This window comes from Zootoca vivipara, chromosome 9 (genome assembly GCF_965207765.1).
Source record: "Zootoca vivipara chromosome 9, rZooViv2.hap1.1, whole genome shotgun sequence".
Lineage (NCBI taxonomy): Eukaryota > Metazoa > Chordata > Lepidosauria > Squamata > Lacertidae > Zootoca > Zootoca vivipara.
Window position 1 is genome coordinate 55914377 of NC_142592.1, and position 21467 is coordinate 55935843.

Here is a 21467-nt window from a genome sequence, read left to right on the forward strand (position 1 = left end):
CAAGAAGCTAAGCCAAACCTTGCTTTAGCTCAGTACAGGAATAAAAACAATTGAGGAGGAGCAAAGTGGCTGCAAATTCCCCTCAAGGAACCTGCACATTCAAGCAGTGACAGTAGGGCAGAGAGTTTATCCACACTTCCTCTTGTCCCCCTGCTTTCCCCCAGGGTTTTCTGTATGTTCTGATTTAGAACTACCGGTAAACAGTGGTTTTTCACTGGGAAAGGAAGTGGGGGAACTGCTCAGACCGTGCCTAGAAAGTACGGGTCACGCAGAAAATGTGTTTTATTTATATATTTTATAATTTATACAAAATACTATTACATAAAATGATAGTATTGTTGAAGCAGAAAAACATAGAATCGTGGAACTGGAAGTAAACCCAAGGTCATCTTTCTAGTGCAACCCCCTGCAATGTAGAAAACTCAGCTAAATCATCCATGACAGATGGCCATCCACAGTGGCGTAGTAATACGGGGGGGGGGGGGCGTGCCGCCCCAGGCAGCAGGCTGGGCGGGGCTGACCACCTCCGACGGCCGCTGCTGCGCGATGCGGCTGCCGCCATGGAAGAGAAGCCCCGATGCAACCGAGACTGCCTCACTCCGCGGCTTGCTCGCGGGGTTTGCTGTGTTTCTGCATCACATGCCTCCTGTGCAATGTGCCGCGCGCTGCGATGCATGCGTTGTGCGCCGTGACGCGCGACGCATGCGCGTGACAGACACCCCGCCCCCTGGCGGGGTGCCTTTGGGTTTGCAACCCTGGGCAGCCAGGTAGCTAGCTATGCCGCTGGCCATCCAACCTTTGCTTAGAAACCAAAGTCCAGAACCTTCCAAGGGAGATCCATCTTCCATGTATTATAAAAAAGTAAACAACACTTATTTGACCCCCGTTATTTGACAAGGAGGGGGGAACCTACAGGGACAGTCCAAAAGGCACACACAGAGTTCTGTATATAGGGGATAATTTTACAAAACAAGTGGTTCTCACTGACCTGGTGCAAAAATATATTGTCATATGGAGGGCCTTGGATGCCTAGATAAAATACTATAGTCCCACACACCCTTATCTGGGAGTAAGGCCCACTGAACTCAGTGTGGCTTTCTTCTGAAAATTATTTATGAGTAGACAGTTATTTATGAGATGCAAGACAGCAGCACCAGATGACCCTGATCAGCTAGGCTCTGGGCTGGATTGCACCCTGCAGAGTCAGGTCCAGCCTGCTTCTCCCGCCGGAAACAAACCAGAACTGCTCCAATAAAACACACATGGCAAAAAGGGGTGCTAGGCCCTGTGGGCTGCCCCCTTACTTGCTTGTGATTGACAAAGCGGATAGGTAGCCACTCGGGATTATTATTATTATTTTAACCAAAAATATTCCCCCCTTTACTTCTCACTTCCCTCTGTGGCCCCCTAGCCTTGTGCTATGCCCCCCATTTACACATTTTTCATTGGGGTCCTCTTGGGATATCCTGGGGGGGCAGGGGCCATATGGCCCCTGGTTGGGAAACACTGCTCTAGACGTTGTATGACATATTGGAAATTATTCATTGGGCTAAGGAACTTCTATCTAGCCCTTGGGACTTGCCACACACCTTCTCCTTAGGAGAATACCAGTACTTCATATTCTTCCGACATGAATGCCTTTGAACTCTGATAATGCATCTTGGATGCCTGGACGGTGAACAGAGGTGGGTGTGGGAATGTGTGTAGGAACTAGCCTACTGTACAAAGGTAAAATTTACATTAGTAGTTTCAGTACCTACTTTTGCCTCTGGCCCTGCCCACCTCTGACTCCTGACTCCCCCAGAAGGTTACCTAGATGGGAATGCAGCCCTCTGTCTGAAAATAGTTCCCTGACCCTATTTTAAATGTTTGAGTATGATAATCTACCCTAGATTAATGTCCTTGTCTAAGTAATGTCCTGATAATGGTCTTTAACATTGTAATCAACTATCTATTAATATGCTCAAAATCCTATAGGTCATACTCTCAGAATTGACTATCAGCAGACCAAACCCTGAGGAGTATTACTTGCCCCCTTTCCCCTAGTTACCAACCCAGTGGCAAGAGGGATGTGTGAAAAGTTGTGGGCATAAGAATAACTAGTAGCTAAATCTGTGCTGAGAGATCATATAATTAGGTTTTGGACCACTATCCTCTATCATCTCAAAACAACTAGAATTCTACATATTCATGAAAGATACTGGGTTTATTTAGGCATAAGAGTTAACCACTTTTTGTTTAACTGGTATTAGCTTAAATAATCTCTAGACAAGGTCTGAGCAGAGGTAATGGGCAGATGTTAGTGCCATAGTTACCAGTCTGGGAAACAAGACATTTTAGGTACACATAATAATAATATTTTTAAAAGAGTACAACAGGTTTACTCGGGTATTGGTCACAAAATATCTCCCTGGATGGGAAGAGGAGTCCAAGGGAGGGAGGGAGGGAGGGAGGGAGGGAGGGAGGGAGGGAGGGAAAGAAAGAAAGAAAGAAAGAAAGAAAGAAAGAAAGAAAGAAAGAAAGAAAGAAAGAAAGAAAGAATGAATTACCGGTGGCAGCATTGCCCTTATCTCAGCATATTGTACGTTATCTTCATAGAGTTCCAACAGCCCCTGGTAGAAATAGGCCTTGAACACAGGTGCATAGCCGATAAGGCCAGAAGCAGCGATGAAAGCATTTTCAAATCTCTTCCAGATGAAAGTCTGAGAAGGGTAGGTCACCTCTGGAGTATCTGTTACTAGAGTGAGGTTCCTCAACAAACTGGGGATGGGTGGGGCGGAGAGAGAAAGAGAGAGAGAGTTGTAAGACTTTTTTGTCTGTGATCTCAATTAACGGAAACCTAAAACACTTTCTACGCAGGTGGCTCTGTGGGTTAAACCACAGAGCCTAGGGCTTGCTGATCAGAAGGTCAGCGGTTTGAATCCCCGCAACGGGGTGAGCTCCCGTTGCTCGGTCCCAGCTCCTGCCAACCTAGCAGTTCGAAAGCACGTCTAAGTGCAAGTAGATAAATAGGGACCGCTACAGCGGGAAGGTAAACGGCGTTTCCGTGTGCGGCTCTGGTTCGCCAGAAGTGGTTTTGTCATGCTGGCCACATGACCTGGAAGCTAGGTCAGGGGTCCTTTACCTTTACCTTTAAAACACTTTCTACTGACTACAACCTCAAGGCTAACCATATTCATACAAAAAATTATTATTTACCCTAACGTGTGGTACAATCCTAATGGGAGTGAATTTATTTAGAAATCAATTCCACACAATTTAATGGGGCTTATTCAAGTGTGTTTAAAATTGTAGCCTTAACAGCATAATCCTGTGCATGTTTACTGTGTTCAGTGAGGCTTACACCCAGGAAAAGTGTGCACAGGTTTGCAGGCTAGTGTTTGCTGGCAGTTTTGAATGAATATTTATTTATAGCCCACCTTTCACCAAATGCTCTCAGGATAGCTTACAAAACTACAACAATAGAAATAAGTATAATATACAATTAAAATAATAAAATAAACACCACCAAACCAGAATAACAAAACACCGCCACACAACTGCAATGTGCAGTAATGCATAGCCATGTAGGATGTGTTTGATAAGCCCGGGCCAATACAAAAGTGTGTGATGGGCTTTGGGCTCAGAATTTAGCTGACCCAAGACCAACTGAGAAAATGGACTTTTTTCTTTTCTTTTTGCCTGTTCAACCTCTTCGAGGGATCTCACAGTCTATTGTTTCCCTACAGCAGTGCAAACTCTCCCAAGCCCTTGTTGAGTGCACCTGCTTGATCATATGTGTGGCAAATGGAGATCTACACCATACATTTTAAGGACACCCAATGCACATTTAAAGTACATGACTTTCCCCCAAAGAATCCTGGGAATTGCAGTGAGTTAAGGATGCTGGGTATGGTACATCTGTGAGGAGGAAACTACAGTTCCTAGGATCCTAGTTTTTAATGTGGATGGGATGTGCTTTAAGAGTACAGTGTGGATCTGCCTACGGTGACAATACAAATATAATACTTAGCTAGAGTCCACATGAATAATTTGTCAATGCCATACACAGTGGAGGACAGCGTGAGAAGGAAAAGAACAAGTGATTAAACTTACAGAGTGCTATGTCTATAATAAGGCTGTGGGCCCAACTTTAGAGAGGACAGTCTTCTATTATAGGGCTGTCCTTTATTTGAAAATGTCTTCTATTTAAGGGTTGCCTAGTCCTGTGGTGGGGCATATATTGTCTATCGTACATGGACACATCTATTAAGTGTATCCCAGCCTAATAATTCCAGTTTTCCTGCTAACTGATTCTTGTTAATTATTACAGAAATGAGTTTGAACATTTCACTTTTTATACTAAACACTCAGAAACAATTTTTAACAACCTAATATAGATCCTGTTTTGTAGCTAATGATTTATGTGTTCACTGAACATTGCTGTTGAGAGGGACTATAAAACAAGCGTTTTCTCATTTGCGGCTTTTTCTCTGCCTAGTTCAGGGTAAGAACAACATGCCTGTCAGCTGCGGCTTGGCATATATCACACACCCATGTGAATAATATGCAAATATGCTCATTGTATGCCACAAAATATGCAAATTATGTCTGAGAGACACTGGCTCGTGCTGTTTCTCCATCAGGACCCTTAATAATGAACAAGTTGCTTGCTTCTGGCCTAGGCTTCCCTCATTCCTTCGCTATGACAACAGTGGCCACTTCCAAAGATCAGTTTATGTTTGGTGCTTTGCCTAATCTCAGCCTAAGGAATTAAAAGTACACATCATTACACATGTGAGATCTGGATTGAATTCATACTTATTATCTTTGTCTAAAAATCTTTATCGTTCATCAGGAAAATTGTGTTCCTACAGCTTGCAAGAGGCAGGGTTGCCAATTGCCATAAAACAAAGTAGCATTGGGCCTGGTCAGCAGATGGGATGGGAGATCACAAAATGGAGTCTGCTTGCCACACGTTTAATATGCCAGCTGCTGTTATCCTACCTAAGGAGTTCCTTCCTGTGCTGGGCTGCAGCTATTTTTCACTCCATTTGGTAGTTTATTACTTGTATTAAATACATTTTTCTGGGGGGGTCTTATGTATAAAACAAGAAATCCAGTAGGCCTACCTCATCCAGCGCGATTCCCCCCCCCCCAAAAAAACATAACTGCCCACCAGTTGAGGAATTCAGAGTTACAGTAAGTTTCCACAGCAACATTAACTCTGCCCTGTTCTACATGACAATGGGGGTCTTTCGTTACATTAACACACAAAAGATCGGGCAAGGCAAGAAAGTACTCTGTAAACAATGCCATATAATGGAAAGGAAATGGACCATAGCTAGAGAAGGGGACACAGAGCAGCATTTTCAACTAATTTATGTACCGTATATGGCAGCAACTGGCATTTCAAGCCTATTCAGAGGAGAACTGCTTATGTGGTGACATAGCAACCAGGTGACCCTCAAAACCAGGAATGAATGAAGTGCCAGAGGCATCTTTTGCAAACTTATCTGAAGTGCAAGAGCCAAATAATGGGAATTTTAAAAAGACAGAATCTCCTCAAGTTCAGGGGACAGAGCAAGGCAGGGGGAGGGGAGGATGAGAAAGATCTCATGGTAAATTGGGAGGCAGGAAGATACTATGTAAATGTCTTTTTCACAAGCCTTGGGCAGCATGGTCCTCTGTGGGGCAGAAAGGGCAGAAGTTTGATCCTATGCATGTTTACTCAGATCTCGCCATAATTAACAGGACTTACTCCCTGATAAAGGGACCCCTGACCATTAGGTCCAGTCTCGGACGACTCTGGGGTTGTGGCGCTCATCTCGCTTATTGGCTGAGGGAGCCGGCGTACAGCTTCCGGTTCATGTGGCCAGCATGACTAAGCCGCTTCTGGCGAACCAGAGCAGCGCACGGAAACACCGTTTACCTTCCCACCGGAGCGGTACCTATTTATCTACTTGCACTTTGACGTGCTTTCGAACTGCTAGGTTGGCAGGAGCAGGGACCGAGCAACGGGAGCTCACCCAGTCGCGGGGATTCCCTCATAAGTGAGCATAAAACTGGAGCTTTACTATAGCACCAATATGTGTCAAGTATACACTCACTGTTAGCTTTTGAGTTAACTTCTAAAGTCTGCAGTGTTATGGCACTAAAGTTTTTGTAAATCAAGCTGCCCTGGTTTTCTCCTCCTTCACCATATACAGCAAACATGAGGAATGGAAGAGTGCATTTGAGATATATAAAAAAAAAGACGATGCAAAGCAGTTGCTATGCCTAGCACATTCCAGAGAGAGGCACTATTTTCCTGCCTCCAACCTTCATCTCCTGTAAGCAGAATTCAAAATATATGTAAAATATGATTTAAACATGGCTGTCTGCCAGGTCTTGGAATGAAAGAATTCAGATTAACTAATTCACTGAATTAATTCAAAAATCTTTCAGGTACACCTATAATTTATGGTAGAACTCTTTATTGGGGATTCTATTTTCAATCTCCCTCAATCAGGAGAGCTGTTCATTTATTCCTGGTCTCTGTTCCCTGTTAATTAACTAGTTCTTGATCTACAAGAAGAACTCATCTCTCATTCCATGACTGCTAAACTTACTCAGGAGTCTTTGGTGATGTACTTTCTTTTTGAAAGGTCAGGTACACAATGTCATCTAGGTAATCTTTATTTATATGCTTGTTGATACTCCCATGAGACAGGACTTGTTCTTTCATATGCTTGGTTGCTTTATCTTTAACAAGAATATCCTGGGGACAGAAGTTGAGCCAACAAGCCTGTAATTTTCAGGATCCCTTTTTAAAAAATTGGTGTCATATTGGCTTTGTTACAGTCCTCAGATACAGAGGCTTATTTTAGGGAAAAGTTACATATTTCTGTTAGAAGACCAGCAACTTCACATTTGAGTTCTTTGAAAACCCTTGGGTGGATGCTATCTGGACTCAACAATTTGTCGGTGTTTATTTGTCTGTTAGGCCTGGAACTTTGTTTCTCACAACCACTATTTTTCTCATTACAGGTAGGTAGCCGTGTTGGTCTGACGTAGTCGAAACAAAATAAAAAAAATCCTTCCAGTAGCACCTTAGAGACAAACTTAGTTGGTCTCTAAGGTGCTACTGGAAGGAATTTTTTTAATTTTGTTTCGACTATTTTTCTCAGTTCCTCGGACTCCTTCCTGTGAAAGTTAGTTCAGGTACAGGTAACTGCCCTATAACTTCTGCTGTGAAGATAGATGCAGAAAAGTTGTTGCTTCTCTGCAGTCTCATTATCCTCCTTTAACACACCTTTTACTTCCTTGTCATCCAAGGGTCCAATTGGTATAAAGAAGGCCTTACTTTAACAAAGTGGAGATTCAGATGGAATAACATTGTAGCACGTATATAATGTATTTAAATAGCAACCAGCTCTTGCTCCAACTGAATAGGCAAAATAACAGTGGAATTCATTTGTGACTAATCACAAGCTTTCACCTACCTCTTATCAAATCTGGTTCTATCCTCCAGGTTATTGCGGTAGGTCTCTAACAGCACCCATTCAGAGCAATCAGGAGGCAGATCCTTGGGAGGAAGAGGACTGGAGAACTTGAAGCGGACATACCATAAACGGGTGAAGCAGATGTAACAGTCCGGCAGGTAGCTGGCATTGTACACTAGCCAGTCAACACTCAGTATAGCATAGTCATGCAAGTGTAAAACACCACCTGTGGAAATGGAGGAGACAAGTGTAACAAAACAAGACAGTGCTTGAATAGTACTTGGAAAAACTGAAGTTACGGTATCTATATTGTCATGGTATTAGTGATGATGCGACTGTGATGGGATTAGCCAGGTCAACAATACATTTCCCTGCCTGAGACAAGACAAGAATATCCCCCAATCCCATTCCACATACAGGAAGCACATTTACTGATATGAATCTTACTTCAATACTGGTGAATGGACTGCATCCTCCAGCACAAGTAACCATCGAAATTACGTAAAAGTTTTGCAGAGTGCTGAAAAGAGTTTCAAACAGTCAAAAATGACAAAAGATGATGATCCAGTTCAGTCTCACAGGCAATACCAACATTTGAGCGAAGCTGATGGGTTTTGGCAAAAGCATGCAAGTTGGAATTACTACCTTTGGGCATCTTTTGTAAGATGCTGAAAACATTACTTTGATCAATGAGGTGTTTGGCTTTGAAGAAATGCATGCTGGGTGGAAACAGTCCTGTTTTCATAGCTTCAGCTACTTCCTTCTTTTTGAGATGCATGAGCTTCTCATTGGCAACTTCTTCAAGTTCTGTTAGCACAAGGTTTCCACCTACACGACTGGCATTCTCCTTTTCAATTAGTAAGTTCCGCTCATTCAATAATGGCATGGATACACAAAGAGAAACCCAACTGAAAATGATGACCACTGGCCATTTAGTTCTCTGAGCTACTTGAGACATCACTTGAGGGATACACCTAGAAAACACAAACACAAAACTAAATGATAAAAATTAAAAACAGTATAGGTGCAAAATAGGACCAATGAGAGGTATTTCCTGAGATGAGTTCAAGGGACCACACAGAGAGGCCAGGAAGGCCATATTTGGAACCCTGCCTAATGTTCACCAAACCTCCCTTTAAGCGGTGCATTGTTTACAGCAGTGTTTCCCAACCAGTGTGCCTCCAGATGTTTTGGGACTACAACTCCCATCATTCCTGACCACTGGTCTTGCTAGCTAGGGATGATGGGAGTTGTAGTCCCAAAACATCTGGAGGCACACTGGTTGGGAAACACTGGTTTACAGTACATACAATGCCATGGGTAACAAATCTGGATTTAATACTCAGTATTTAATTAGAAGATATATATGCCATTTTTGAGAGTAAACTCTTTCAAGGCAGCTTGCGCCAGAAGCAGTTTAGTCACGCTGGCCACATGACCCAGAAAGCTGTCTGTGGACAAATGCTGGCTCCCTCGGTCTGAAAGCGAAAGGAGCGCCGCAACCCCATAGTTCCCATTGACCGGTCTTAACTGTCCAGGGGTCCTTTACCTTTACCATTTTCAATAAAATACAGAAATGCAATAAAAAGTAAAAAGCAATGAATACAAAAGATACAATGAAAATTGTTATGTATTGGTTTAATTTGTGTACATGAGTTTCTCTGCTAGTCCTGTAACTACCTTTCCCGCTCCTGGGCAATTCAAATGGGTGCGGTGACAGTTGCTATTGGTTAACTTGTTAGCACAATTTGGATCCTCACTCTGATAGGTTCCCGCCAAAATCTAAATGTATCCTTTCCCCAACCCCTGCTCCTGAGAGTATAAAAGGAGCTCACCCTTTCCCTCCAGTCAGTCAAGATTCCTACTGCAATAAAGAAGACTGCTCTTGTTATACTTGACTCCTAGCAGTTCCTTGCTAGTATGCTGAATCACTATTCTGAGCGGACTTCACGAAGAGCTGAAATCACACTCACGACTTAACAAAAATAAAATACTGGAAAGTCAGCAACTGATAAAACAGGCAGCCCACCGAACATTGCTAAAATGTAATCAAAACCAAGAGCAAGAGCAAGCTAACAATAATGAATTAAAAAACATCAAGGGAAAGTTGGCAAAAACGATGTATCTTCTTTCTGAAAGCCCTGTAGGGTTGTGATGTGGCAGAGTAGTGTTAACCATGCGTGAGAGGGCTTGAGAGTTAAGAACATTTTCCCCTCACAGTCTATTGCAGTGGTAGGCAACCTAAGGCCTGTGGGCCAGATGCGGCCCAATCGCCTTCTCAATTCGGTCCACGGGCGGTCTGGGAATCAGCGTGTTTTTACATGAGTAGAATGTGTGCTTTTATTTAAAATGCATCTCTGGGTTATTTGTGGGGCATAGGAATTCATTCTTTCCCCCCCCTAAAATATAGTCCGGCCCACCACATGGTCTGAGGGGCAGTGGACCAGCCCATGGCTGAGAAAGGTTGCTGACCCCTGGTCTATTGTGTCCTCAAATGTGCTTCAATATTTGAGCTCCCTCCTAATGCATCCCATCGCTGCTACTTATTGCAACAACTTTCTGCTATCCTCTGCCCACCCCACATTTTAGTGACCAGCAACCTAATAATAATACTAATACTAATAATAATTTATTTATACCCCGCCCATCTGGCTGGGTTTCCCCAGCCACTCTGGGCGGCTTCCAACAGAAACATTAAAATACACTAATTTCTTAAACATTAAAAGCCTCCCTAAACAGGGCTGCCTTCAGATGTCTTCTAAAAATCTGGTAGCTGTTTTCCTTTTTGACATCTGATCTTGTGGCAAAGGGCCTTGGGAAAACTGACTCAGTCAGGAGCAAGCACACTGCATTTATAGAAAACTCACTCTGGTTGTAGTGAAAGATAACATGAAAGCCTCACGCAGAAACATGCCTGCAATTCACTTACTGTTGACTTTTCCATCCTTGCATATACCGTAGCACGCAAAATGCTTTCACAAGCAGAAAGTCAGAGCCCAGACAGCAAATAGAAAAGCAGGTTGGTGCTACAAAACTCTTCTAATATGGGACAAATGAAACAGAGTCTATTCTAATTCCACTGTAAACAGCTAACTGTCCCTGTATTTAAGACACACACCACTGCTCAAGCAAGGGGAGACTGTGTACACACCATATACAGTATTTAAAGCACACTCCAAAGTATCATGGGAACTACAATTTCCAGCGCCCTTAACAAACTGCAGTTCCTAGCATTCAAGGGGGGCATGTTTTAAATGTGTGGTGTTTATGAAGAGTTAGGGCAAAGAGGAACTACTGTTTACACATATGCTTATGCAAGAGGCCTATTAAATGCAGTGAGACCTACTTACATGTACAAAATTAGGATGTATGGAAATATCACTTCAAACAGTCATGGCTGCACCCAAAGAATCCTAGGAACTGCAATTTATTAAAGATGCTGAGAGTCATAGCTGTCAACTTTCGGATTTGAAAAAAAATGGATCAGCAGCCTCACTTGTCCACTTTCAAATTTGAAAATAAGGGATCAGCAGCCTCACCTGTCCCGGGGACAGTCTGGTATATCTAACAATCCAGGATAGCAGCGGGGAACGGCGCTGGAATAAGGGAATTTCCAGCAAAAAAAGGGAAGGTTGACAGCTGTGGTTTGGAATAAGGGAGTTTCCCAAAAAAAGGGAGGCTTGGCAGCTATGCTGAGAATTCTTAGGAGCCCCCTGTTCCCGTCACAGAGCCACAATTCACACAGCTCCCTAGGAAGAGAGATTGATTGTTAAACCACTCTTCAAACTATAGCTTTGTGAGGGGAATAAGGGTTTCCTAACAGCTCTCAGTTCCTTTAACAAAGTACATTTCCCAAGATTCTTTGGGGGAAGCTATGACAGTTTAAAGTGGCATAATTCAGCTTTAAATGTGTAGTGTGAATATGGGCACATCATTCCCAATCCAGCACAGGAAGAAATGCCTTGCTGGTCTCTGGCACTTTTCTGTCTTAAAAAGGAAAACATGGGTGCACCCTCACTCTCCTAGGAATCAGGAGAGAGTAAAAGTGGGGTAGAAAAATAAAAGATTAATAATAAAAAAGGAGAGTTTATATTTTGGTTTAGGCTGCTGTTGCTTTTATTTTGTAAAGACTTCATGGAATGTGTCAGTGTGTCTGGCTGTTAACCATAAGTTTGATGGTTTGAACCTACCTAGGGGGATACTTGTTGGCAGGATTCCTGCATTGCAAGGGTTGGACTAGATGACCCTTGGAGTCCCTTCCAACTCAACATTTCTATGATTCTATGCTTTGTATAAAGAAGTAAACAAGGTGCAAACAGAGGACAGAGTTATGTCACTCATCATCACCAATGATGTTATGGGCAATAGCCAATAGGCATCCATAATGACACTTACACAACCAGAGTCCAAACGGCAAAAAATGTTGCATCATATATATGGGCCATGGGCTGTCAGAGTAGTTTACGCCACTTAAATTTTGTTTGTTAAAACAAGTCATTCATTATATAAAATGATCTCCATGTACTTGAACTTTCAGAAGTTATGATTTCCCATATGTGTTCTCAGCAGGCTACAGTAAAGGCCTGCCATGAACATTATATTCTGAATTGTTAATCACTATCATAGCCTGCCTATTTTACACAGATTTGTAATACATTCCTAAAGAAGTTCCAGAAAGAATAAACAATACAAATATATGATTGCGGTTGGAGCCTAGACAAAGCGGGCAGGAATTCTAAAACTACTATAGTACCCGTATATTCCGGCGTATAAGACGACTGGGCGTATAAGACGACCCCCAACTTTTCCAGTTAAAATATAGAGTTTGGGATATACTCGCCATATAAGAAATACGACCCGGTGTATAAGACAACCCCCGACTTTTGAGAAGATTTTCCTGGATTAAAAAGTGGTCTTATATGCAGGAATATACAGTAAATATTTTTATGGATTTACTCATCCAGAGGTTCTAATTGCTAAATAAAAAAACCCAAATCCCTGCAATTAATAATTCTTCAACTAGGTTCTATCAGATGCACCTAGAAATATGCTTCCTGTAGCATGTTCCCATTTATGGAATTACCTTCATCTGCAGGTAGACAAAACCTGGGACACTCCATCTCAGGATGCATTTCCAAGGGCTTATTTGTGCTAAACAGATTGGTAATGAGCACTTTAGGCATATCATTTATTGCTTGAGAACACATGAAAGCTCATACCAATGACAAACTTAGTTGGTCTCTAAGATGCTACTGGAAATAATTTTTTTATTTTGTTTTGACTATGGCAGACCAACACGGCTACCTACCTGTAACTAAGTCAGGATTAGATCAGCCCCCCCCCGCCCCCCGCTCCCTTTCTTATTCTAAGCTGTGCTTTATTTTGCTAAGCTTCTCTGCTGCTGACACAGGAATCTTACCCACCCAGAATAACCTAACAAAGAGCAAAAATCCGTCCTTTTGAAGCTGGCAAGGCTAGGCTGGGCAGGGTTGCAGCATTGTTGCTATAGACAAGACCTCTGAAGATCCCTGTTCTATATGACAACAGAAGCCATTTTTTTGCCTCCTTCCACTCTGACCCCGCTCAGAGGATCTTAACAATTGCTACCTGCTGGCATGCAACACAAGAGGGCCAAGGGAGCTTGACACAAAGACCTCTTTCACATGATGAGCTTGCCCTAGAGCAGCCAGGCCTGGAGGAGGCTGGGTGAATAGTCCCCCCCCTTCCAATCTTCCTGCCTTGCATTTCAATCAAAGTCAACAAAATCCTTTGGAAATCTTCCATACCCTGCGGCTTCTAGGCTTCTAGGCTGCATCCTCCTACCTGCCATCTAGGCTTCTAGGCTGTATCCTCCTACCTGCCACCACCTGGTTACCAGTTTGGCATTAAGGGAAGCATGTGTTCTCATAATTACTAAGTGAAAGCCAAAGGGCCTGGGGGGATACCAAACTAGTAACAGAAGATAGATAGAGGGGTCAACATGCAGCACCTTTGAGCTAGGCAAATTAGCATTTAACAAGGATGGGAAAACTGGCTCACTAGATGTTGCCAGACTACAAGGCTGGTGGGAGTCAAACATCTGATGGGCCATGGGTTCCCCACATCTGGTAAGGAAAGGAAAGAAAATGTAAGCTAAAGCCTTACTGGGTATATCTACACCCTACACAGGGATGAGGAACTATGTGGGGCTACCTTTGAAGGTGACTTGGAAACTACAACTAATCCAGAATGCGGCAGCTAGACTGGTGACTGGGGGCGGCCGCTGAGACCACATAACACCGGTCCTGAAAGACCTACATTGGCTCCCAGTACATTTCCGAGCACAATTCAAAGTGTTGGTGTTGACCTTTAAAGCCCTAAACGGCCTCAGCCCAGTATACCCCCATTGTTCTGCCCATACACCGAGGTCCAGCGCGAAGGGCCTTCTGGCGGTTCCCTCACTGCGAGAAGCAAAGCTACAGGAAATCAGGCAGAGGGCCTTCTCGGTAGTGGCACCCACCCTGTGGAACGCCCTCCAATCAGATGTCAAAGAGATAAATAACTACCTGACATTTAGAAGACATCTGAAGGCAGCCCTGTTCAGGGAAGTTTTAAATGTATTTTAATTTTTTGTTGGAAGCCGCCCAGAGTGGCTGGGGAAACCCAGCCAGATGGGCGGGGTACAAATAATAAATAATTTATTATTATTATTATTATTATTATTATTATTATTATTATTATTATTATTATTTCCAGATGTTGTTGGGACTCCCAGCTTCCATCAGTCCCAGGCACCATGGCCAATGAGCAGGGATGATGGGAGTTAGACTCCAACATCAGAAGGGCCACAGGTGATTCTCAACTCTGCACAGCAGACATAAACTGGTTTAACAAACATTCCCTGTCCCTGGGAACCCTAGGAGCTGTAGTTCTGAGATGGAAACCAGTTCTAGAAGACATTCAGCAATTACCATGATCTCCTGATGAAAGCCATGACTGTAAAACTGTTATAAGTGAAAAGAGGTCCTCAAACTTAGAGGTGGGAAAGGTACAGCAGATTACGTAGTTGCATCCCACAATTGCTTCCTGCTCATCTTCTGGAAACAGTAGAGCACTCCAAAAGTCAAGTTCAGGTTCATAAGTTTATTGTTCTAGCCAAAGTCATGACTAACTTGTTGCAATAGCATTTATAAGATAATAAAGAAAATAGATTCCTAATATAAGTCTACATCCATGATGTAAGAGAGAAAAGATGGCAGATACACCAACAAGCTTAAATCTAGCTTGATGTTTGTAAGCCATATTATTGGGGAAAGTAATTTTGAATGCTTGAAAAGGGCTATTATAGCTTATCCTTGGCACCTGAGGAACTTTATAGATGAGCAGGGATTTTTAATGCAGGTGTGCAGAATGAGGAAGTAGTTTTGTGATACCTGTTTGTTCCTTGTTCATAATATTGTCATACTTCTGATCAATCATTTAAAAAAGCACATGAATTGTTTTCAAAAATACACTCAGTGCTCTTAAATAAATGTTTCTGGGTTGTTGGGTTGGTTTTTCGTTTGTTTTTTTGCTATTTAACACTGAATGTATTCAAGCAATTTGGACCTTGCTGAATTGGCTACTCTGCCTGACAGAAAACTGTGCTTCCAAGAACTTAAGTGCAGGCTGTTCCTCAAAAGCTTTATGCGCAGGCAGTTCAACTCTGCTAACTGAGATGTTTTGATTTAGGACCTGAAACGTACAAAGCATGCACTCTCTAATAAAGAGATAGAGAAACTCAGTGGCATAGCTGCAAAACCAACAATTTCGTTCAATTGGGAGGGCTGGGAGAAGACGCCTGCGCGAGACTCTGGAAAACCTCTTTGTGGACAATGCTGAGGTAGCTGGATCAATGATCTGATTCTGTGTAAGGTAGCTTCATATGTTCCTTGCTGGGTGGTACCTAGCAAGTTATATGTTAAAGGTAACGGTAAAGGGACCCCTGACCATTAGGTCTAATCGTGACTGACTCTGGGATTTCGGCACTCATCTCGCAGGTCATGTGGCCAGCAAGGCGAACCAGAGCAGCACACGGAAACACTGTTTAACTTCCCGCTGTAGCGGTACCTATTTATCTACTTGCACTTTGACGTGCTTTCGAACTGCTAGGTTGGCAGGAGCTGGGACCGAGCAACGGGAGTTCACCCCGTTGCGGGGATTCAAACCGCTGACCTTCTGATTGGCAAGCCCTAGGCTCAGTGGTTTAACCACAGCGCCACCTGCATCCCTCAAGTTATATGTTAGGTTCTTAAATAAAATCAGCAACGTCCCACTCTCCCAGAACTACTCACAGTAGTTGCCCTATTTCCAAAAGTGAAAATCTGGACACAAAATTTGTTGTGGTTTTTTTTATAAAAGTTTTGCACAAAGTAGTTGAGCTTTTCCCCCCCAAGATCTGCAAGGACTGCACGCCCTTGTTGGCTGTTCTGATAATTATAGGAAAGCTGCAGATTGCACAGTACAGATCTATTTTGATCACATCTGGCTTGTGAGCACATTATAGCCACTGTGGGCTCTGCTGCTGCTCTGAGCCCCTCATTTGTTTTACTTGGTGATTCCCGCCCCATAAGGTTTTTGCACACACAAGCCAGAAAGCATCCCAGAAGGTGGGTCTGTTTCTAGATACGGATAGAGGCTAACAGCTTAAAGTTAGCGCCCTTCCGGACAACTGGCTTGTTGTAAAGGGAAATGGTGCAGACTGTTGCATGTATTCCATTTATGGTAGTGTTTTTGTGGCAGAGAAACCACATTTCCTGCAGTGTTTTATTGCTGAGATCCCCTCCACTCACATCACCCTTTGCTTGCACTTGCATTAGCTACCCTGTTTCCCCTTTTTTAATACATAGTCATAAAGTAAGCCATGGCAGGGTTTTTAAGGATTTGAGAAATATAAGACATACCCCGAAAATAAGCCATACTTCTGCGCCGCGGAAACCAACCCCCACAGGCACCTCCACTCACAGAGTCACTCCATGCGGCCGGCACTGCAGGAGCACGATCAGCTGTGAAGCGGCGCTCCAAGAGTGTCGCTTAACAGCTGATCGCGCTCCCGCCTTGCTGGCTGCATCCCCGTGCTCCGCCTTCTCATCCACTGCCGTCCCTGCTGCTTCCGTGCTTGCCGCCACTGCTGGGCTCACTGCTTCTTCCTTGCCTGGCCCGGCCAAGGAGCCTGGAGCGCCCTGCAGCAGCGGGCGGAGCGCCTGAGCCAGCGGCCTCCGCCTGGCCTGGTCAAGGACGCCTGCCGCCCCGCCACCTGGAACCAGTGGCTGCTGCAGCACCGAGCACTCAAGAGAGCCCAGCGGCGCCCTGAGCCATAAATACCATACCGGCAATAAAAAAAAATAAGACACCCCACCGAAAGTAAGCCACCCTGTGTTTTTTTGAGGAAAAAAAGTTATAAGACGGTGTCTTAAAAAAGGGGAAACACGGTATATGTGAGTGCTGCATGGACTGACTTTGTGAGTGCCTGGGATACTGTACTCCTTTCCCCATGCTCTTAATTTCCCCATGCTTTTAATTACGTATACCAGTAATTAAAAAATGTTTGCCTTGATTCTCAGAAAGAGAGAGAAAGAAAGAGAGAGAGAGAATTACTAGGACCTGTGCCCAACAGCTCACCAACCTCTCCCCCTCTCCCATTACAGCTCAGCCAGCTTCCCTCAGCCCCCTTAAGGCTTGCCCAAACCACAAACAACATCCAGTCCTCTGTCAGCTCCCTGAGGCTGCTAGCGCTTCCCACCCCCTCCCCATTCAGTTGGAGGCACCATTAGACAAGCATTCAAGGGCCTCTATGTATGTTCTCAGTGGCTGCCTGAAACAGTTCTCAGTCAATAACAATTAAGGGGTAAGAATCTTCTCTCACATCAGAAACTCTGTGATCACTCTGTGATCTATTAGTTTGCCCCCTCCTGCCTTCTGCCCCTGCTATAGAACCTGGAACCTCCTGCTTGCCAGTTAGGTATAAACCCCTTCCACTGAAACAACATGAGAATGAAAACAAAATAAAAACTGACGGATATTGATGCATTTGCATTAACCTTGTCTAAAGCCATTTGAGCGAATTAAGCCTCATCTTAGTATTTCCTCTTCTGTGTTCATTATTTCAGCTTGCACATCAAACTAATCATTACTGATAATAATTATTATAATAATACAGTAGTAAATATACAAAAACACCTAGGCTACAGCAGTTCCTGGCTCTGGTAAGGTAGAAATATTTAGTCTTGGAAAGATAACCCACGGTTGGCAAAACTCAGGCCAGTAATAAAGCTCCTTCCAGCCTGAACCAGGCTCCCTGGCCTGCTAGCAAGTCCCCGAAGGGTTTTGCCAAGGCACTTAGAAGACAGGCACATCACGAGGCTTACTATCATGAGCAGTGGCAGGGGCACAGCTGCCCCATCCTAGGGGACGCTGCCTGCACATTAGCATGTGCAGCGACTAATGTCTTAGAGACCATTGCCAAGGCTCCTGCTGGCACACAGCAGGGCGCTTGCATGAGTATATATATCAGCAAACATTGTGTGGTTCCATTAAGGCACTTCAGAAACCCTATAGGATAATATACTGCTCTAACACATGCCGAGGGCATTCCCAGGGCCCTTGCAGAGACTAAGTCAGCCACACACACCCCAGGGCTCTGTCGAGGCCTCTGCTCCAAGCAAATTACTCTCTGGGTGCTGTTCGTACTATGGTTACAAACCTTTAAGGTAGAGTGTGAGGGAGACCTTTTATTTCCTTCCTCCTCTCAGCTGCTTTTCTCTGTCTCTGTCAGGCCATGCACAACAACTGAGCAGATAAACAACTTGCCACCTGCTCCCACCTCCAACCCCGCCTCCCCTCTAAATCGGATACATTTCTCCACCCATTCACCCAAAGCCCAACCCTTTCCCCCTCCTCTCCTGCAAAAAGTCTTCTGCTCCAACAATTTCTCTGCTGTCAGAAGTTGTAGATCTGTTGTCTGCTAGCTATAAAATCAGCTGCTGAAATTTAAAGTTCATTTTGCTGATGTGGTTCAATGTTGACGTGGCATTTTGGTTGTGGAAACGCTCTCTTATTCGAACAAGTGAAACCTACTTGAGGAAGACTATTCAAAATATCAGTATTTGAGGAAGACTATTCAAAATATCTACAGTAGGCAGAATTGTCAGTTTTTGCAAAACAAGCATACTTGGTTGGAACGTCAAATTGTGATCACCAAAAGCAAGCAAGCAATTAAATGAAAACGGAACAGAGAATGCTAAGCTGGAAATTCTCACATCTGGAGTCTTGCAGCTAAGCAAGATATATAATGCAGAACATGCATTACAAAAAGCTCTCCAGTAGTTTTTTTTTTTTTTAATGGCAAGTGCAGCCCCACTATGGTGCTGATTTTTAAAGCATTAAATAGCTGCTGCAATAAAATGAATAGAAAGTTGAGGTAATTTTAATCTGTTTTAGTATTTTAAGTTCTGTATGTTTTAAAGTGTGGTTGTGAATTTTTCTTGATTTTACTGTTTTATCTTTTGTAAACCGCTTTTGAGGTGCGGGTAGGTGGGTGGTTTTTTTGTTTTTTGTTTTTTTACAATCAAGCAGTGTATACATTTTTATAAAATAAATAAATAAATAAGGGGGAAATGATTTGGGACATTGCATTCCCGCTAGAGCCATTTCTGAGTGAAAAAATATCCAACTGCTATTTGCTCTATGGGACAAAGCATACAAATCTAATGCAAATACCTGTATTGATTGTTTTGTGCTGCAAGGCAAATAGCAGCTTTGGGAAAGCAATTTTAATTGGGAAATGGTGCAGAGGCATCAAAGCAGGCACCCCCAAACTTCGGCCCTCCAGATGTTTTGGACTACAATTCCCATCATCCCTGACCACTGATCCTGTTAGCTAGGGATCATGGGAGTTGTAGGCCAAAACATCTGGAGGGCCGCAGTTTGGGGATGCCTGCATCAAAGGTTTGTACCTTCACCAGTGTCCCAATCATAGCTGCCAAGTTTTCCCTTTTCTCGCGAGGAAGCCTATTCAGCATGATGGAAAATCCCTTAAAAAAAGGGATAACTTGGCAGCTATGAGTCCCAATCCAAGTCCCCACCGTGCACCTACTACTAAGGCTCTTTGGAAAATTTAGGCAGTCCTATTCACAGAGTTCCAGCACTGTGCTTACTTTCATCTTTGGTGTCTTCATAAGGGCTGGAAAAGACCTTTGCCCAGCAGCACAGGCAGTTGCTGGCAGTCAAAAGAGACAATACTGGAGCGGAAATGGTTGTACTAAGATTTTCATGCGTCTTCATGAAGTGATTTTAATTTTAGCATATACCTATTTTTAGCATGAATTAAATGAAGGAAGCTGCAGCCTACTGCAGCTCATGCCACCACACATATGCTGGGTTTCAGGGTTCTATGGCAAAGAAGGGCAGAAATCAGGTTGTTATTCTGATAGATCACAGGGTACTCCGCAATAGTTGGTGGCTTTCAGTGGTTTGAACAATGACAACAACCCACCCTTTTAGAATTATTAGAGTCCCTGTAATAACACAGATGGATACAGTGGTACCTCTACTTACAAATTTAATGCGTTCCGAACACACATTTGTAAGTCGAAAAAAATTGTAAGTCGAATCCCAAAGGAATGCATTGGGAGAAAAAATTTGTAAGTCGAAGCAACCCTATCTAAAAATTCATAAGTAGAAAAAATCCTATCTAAACAGCATCCAAGATGGTGGACGGAGCTCCATTCGTAAGTATAAACATTCGTAAGTCGAGTCATTCATAAGTAGAGTTACCACTGTAGATAGATAGACGATATAGATGATAGATATGCAGCTCATCTCAGTGTCGTCATGGGATGCAGTTGATCAGTTCCAGCAACCTTGTAAATAAGATTCCAAAAGTTAGTAGCCTGCAAAAAATAAAAAATGCTAACCTGCTGGAGCTGGCAGAGGAGGGACACAGAGTTCTATCCCTCCTGCAGCAGTCTGTGGAGTTTTGTTGCTGGGCACAGAGGAGGTGGCCTCCTTTCTCTGGCAGACTACAGGGTTCTATGATAGACTCAGAGTAGGAAGAGAACTCTACATCCCTCCTTAACTAGCCTACTTCTTCACCTGCATGGAATTGCCTATAGCTACCAGTCTAGCGTTTAAATGCAAGGTGTTCTACCACTCGAGCTACTATTTTGCACCTGGTTCAGGTCGGTAGATCTTGGAATACCTAGTTAAAAAAGAAAGGAGAACCTGAAAGCCTGAAGTCTACCTACACCTGCTCTATGGGATGACTTCCTGCATTCCTAGTTTGTATTTTTATTTGTTTTTAAGTAGAGTGTTGCCTATTCCAAGACCAGAAGACAGAGCGAGTACAATTTAAATAAACAGTTAAGAAAGCTGTGTGCTTATAGTGTTAAAGTATCAGACCAGCAGTGTGGAGAGGCCCAGTCTTCCCACAGCCATATAGCTCGAGTCAGACTAACCTAACTAGTTATACAGGTACAAGTCACTATCTTTCAGCCTAATCTACCTCAGAAAAGACAACCAAAATGATCAAGGGGATGGAGCAGCGTTTGTTAGTTTAGAGACTATATGAGTAAGAGGCGACATTGTAAGAAGTTTGTGAAATGATGCATGGCATGGAGAAAGTGACTAAAGAACAGTTTTCCTGCCTCTCTCATAACACTATAACTTGTGGACATCCTCTGAAGCTGAATGTTGGGAGATTTGGGACAGATAAAAGAAAGTATGTCTTCATGAAGTGCATAGTTATACTATGGAACTCACTCCCACAGGAGGCAGTGGTGGCTTTAAGAGAGAATTAGATAAATTGATGAATGATGAGGTTATATACTATCCATGCTGGATATGTTCTACCTCCACTGTCAGAGACAATCTGCTTCTGAATGCCAGTTGCTGGGTATCACACGTGAGCAGAGTGCTGTTGCGTTTATGTCCTGCTTGCTTCCCCAGACATCAATTCTGCCTTTTAAATCCCAGTAATGTCCTAGAAAA

The 21467-nt window shown here is 43.4% G+C and overlaps 1 protein-coding gene across 1 annotated transcript in view; it reads right to left on the reverse strand.

Annotated features, from left to right (window-relative positions):
- Nucleotides 1-18314, reverse strand: part of ADA2 (adenosine deaminase 2) — a 30797-nt gene extending 12483 nt beyond the window's left edge. The window contains exons 1-4 of the mRNA XM_060280006.2: nt 18184-18314; nt 8109-8437; nt 7464-7689; nt 2550-2760 (exon numbers count right to left, since the gene is read on the reverse strand). Coding sequence (XP_060135989.1) covers nt 2550-2760; nt 7464-7689; nt 8109-8421 — 750 coding nt within the window. The 5' untranslated portion in view covers nt 8422-8437; nt 18184-18314. The remainder of the gene's footprint in view (nt 1-2549; nt 2761-7463; nt 7690-8108; nt 8438-18183) is intronic.
- Nucleotides 18315-21467: the final 3153 nt, after the last annotated feature.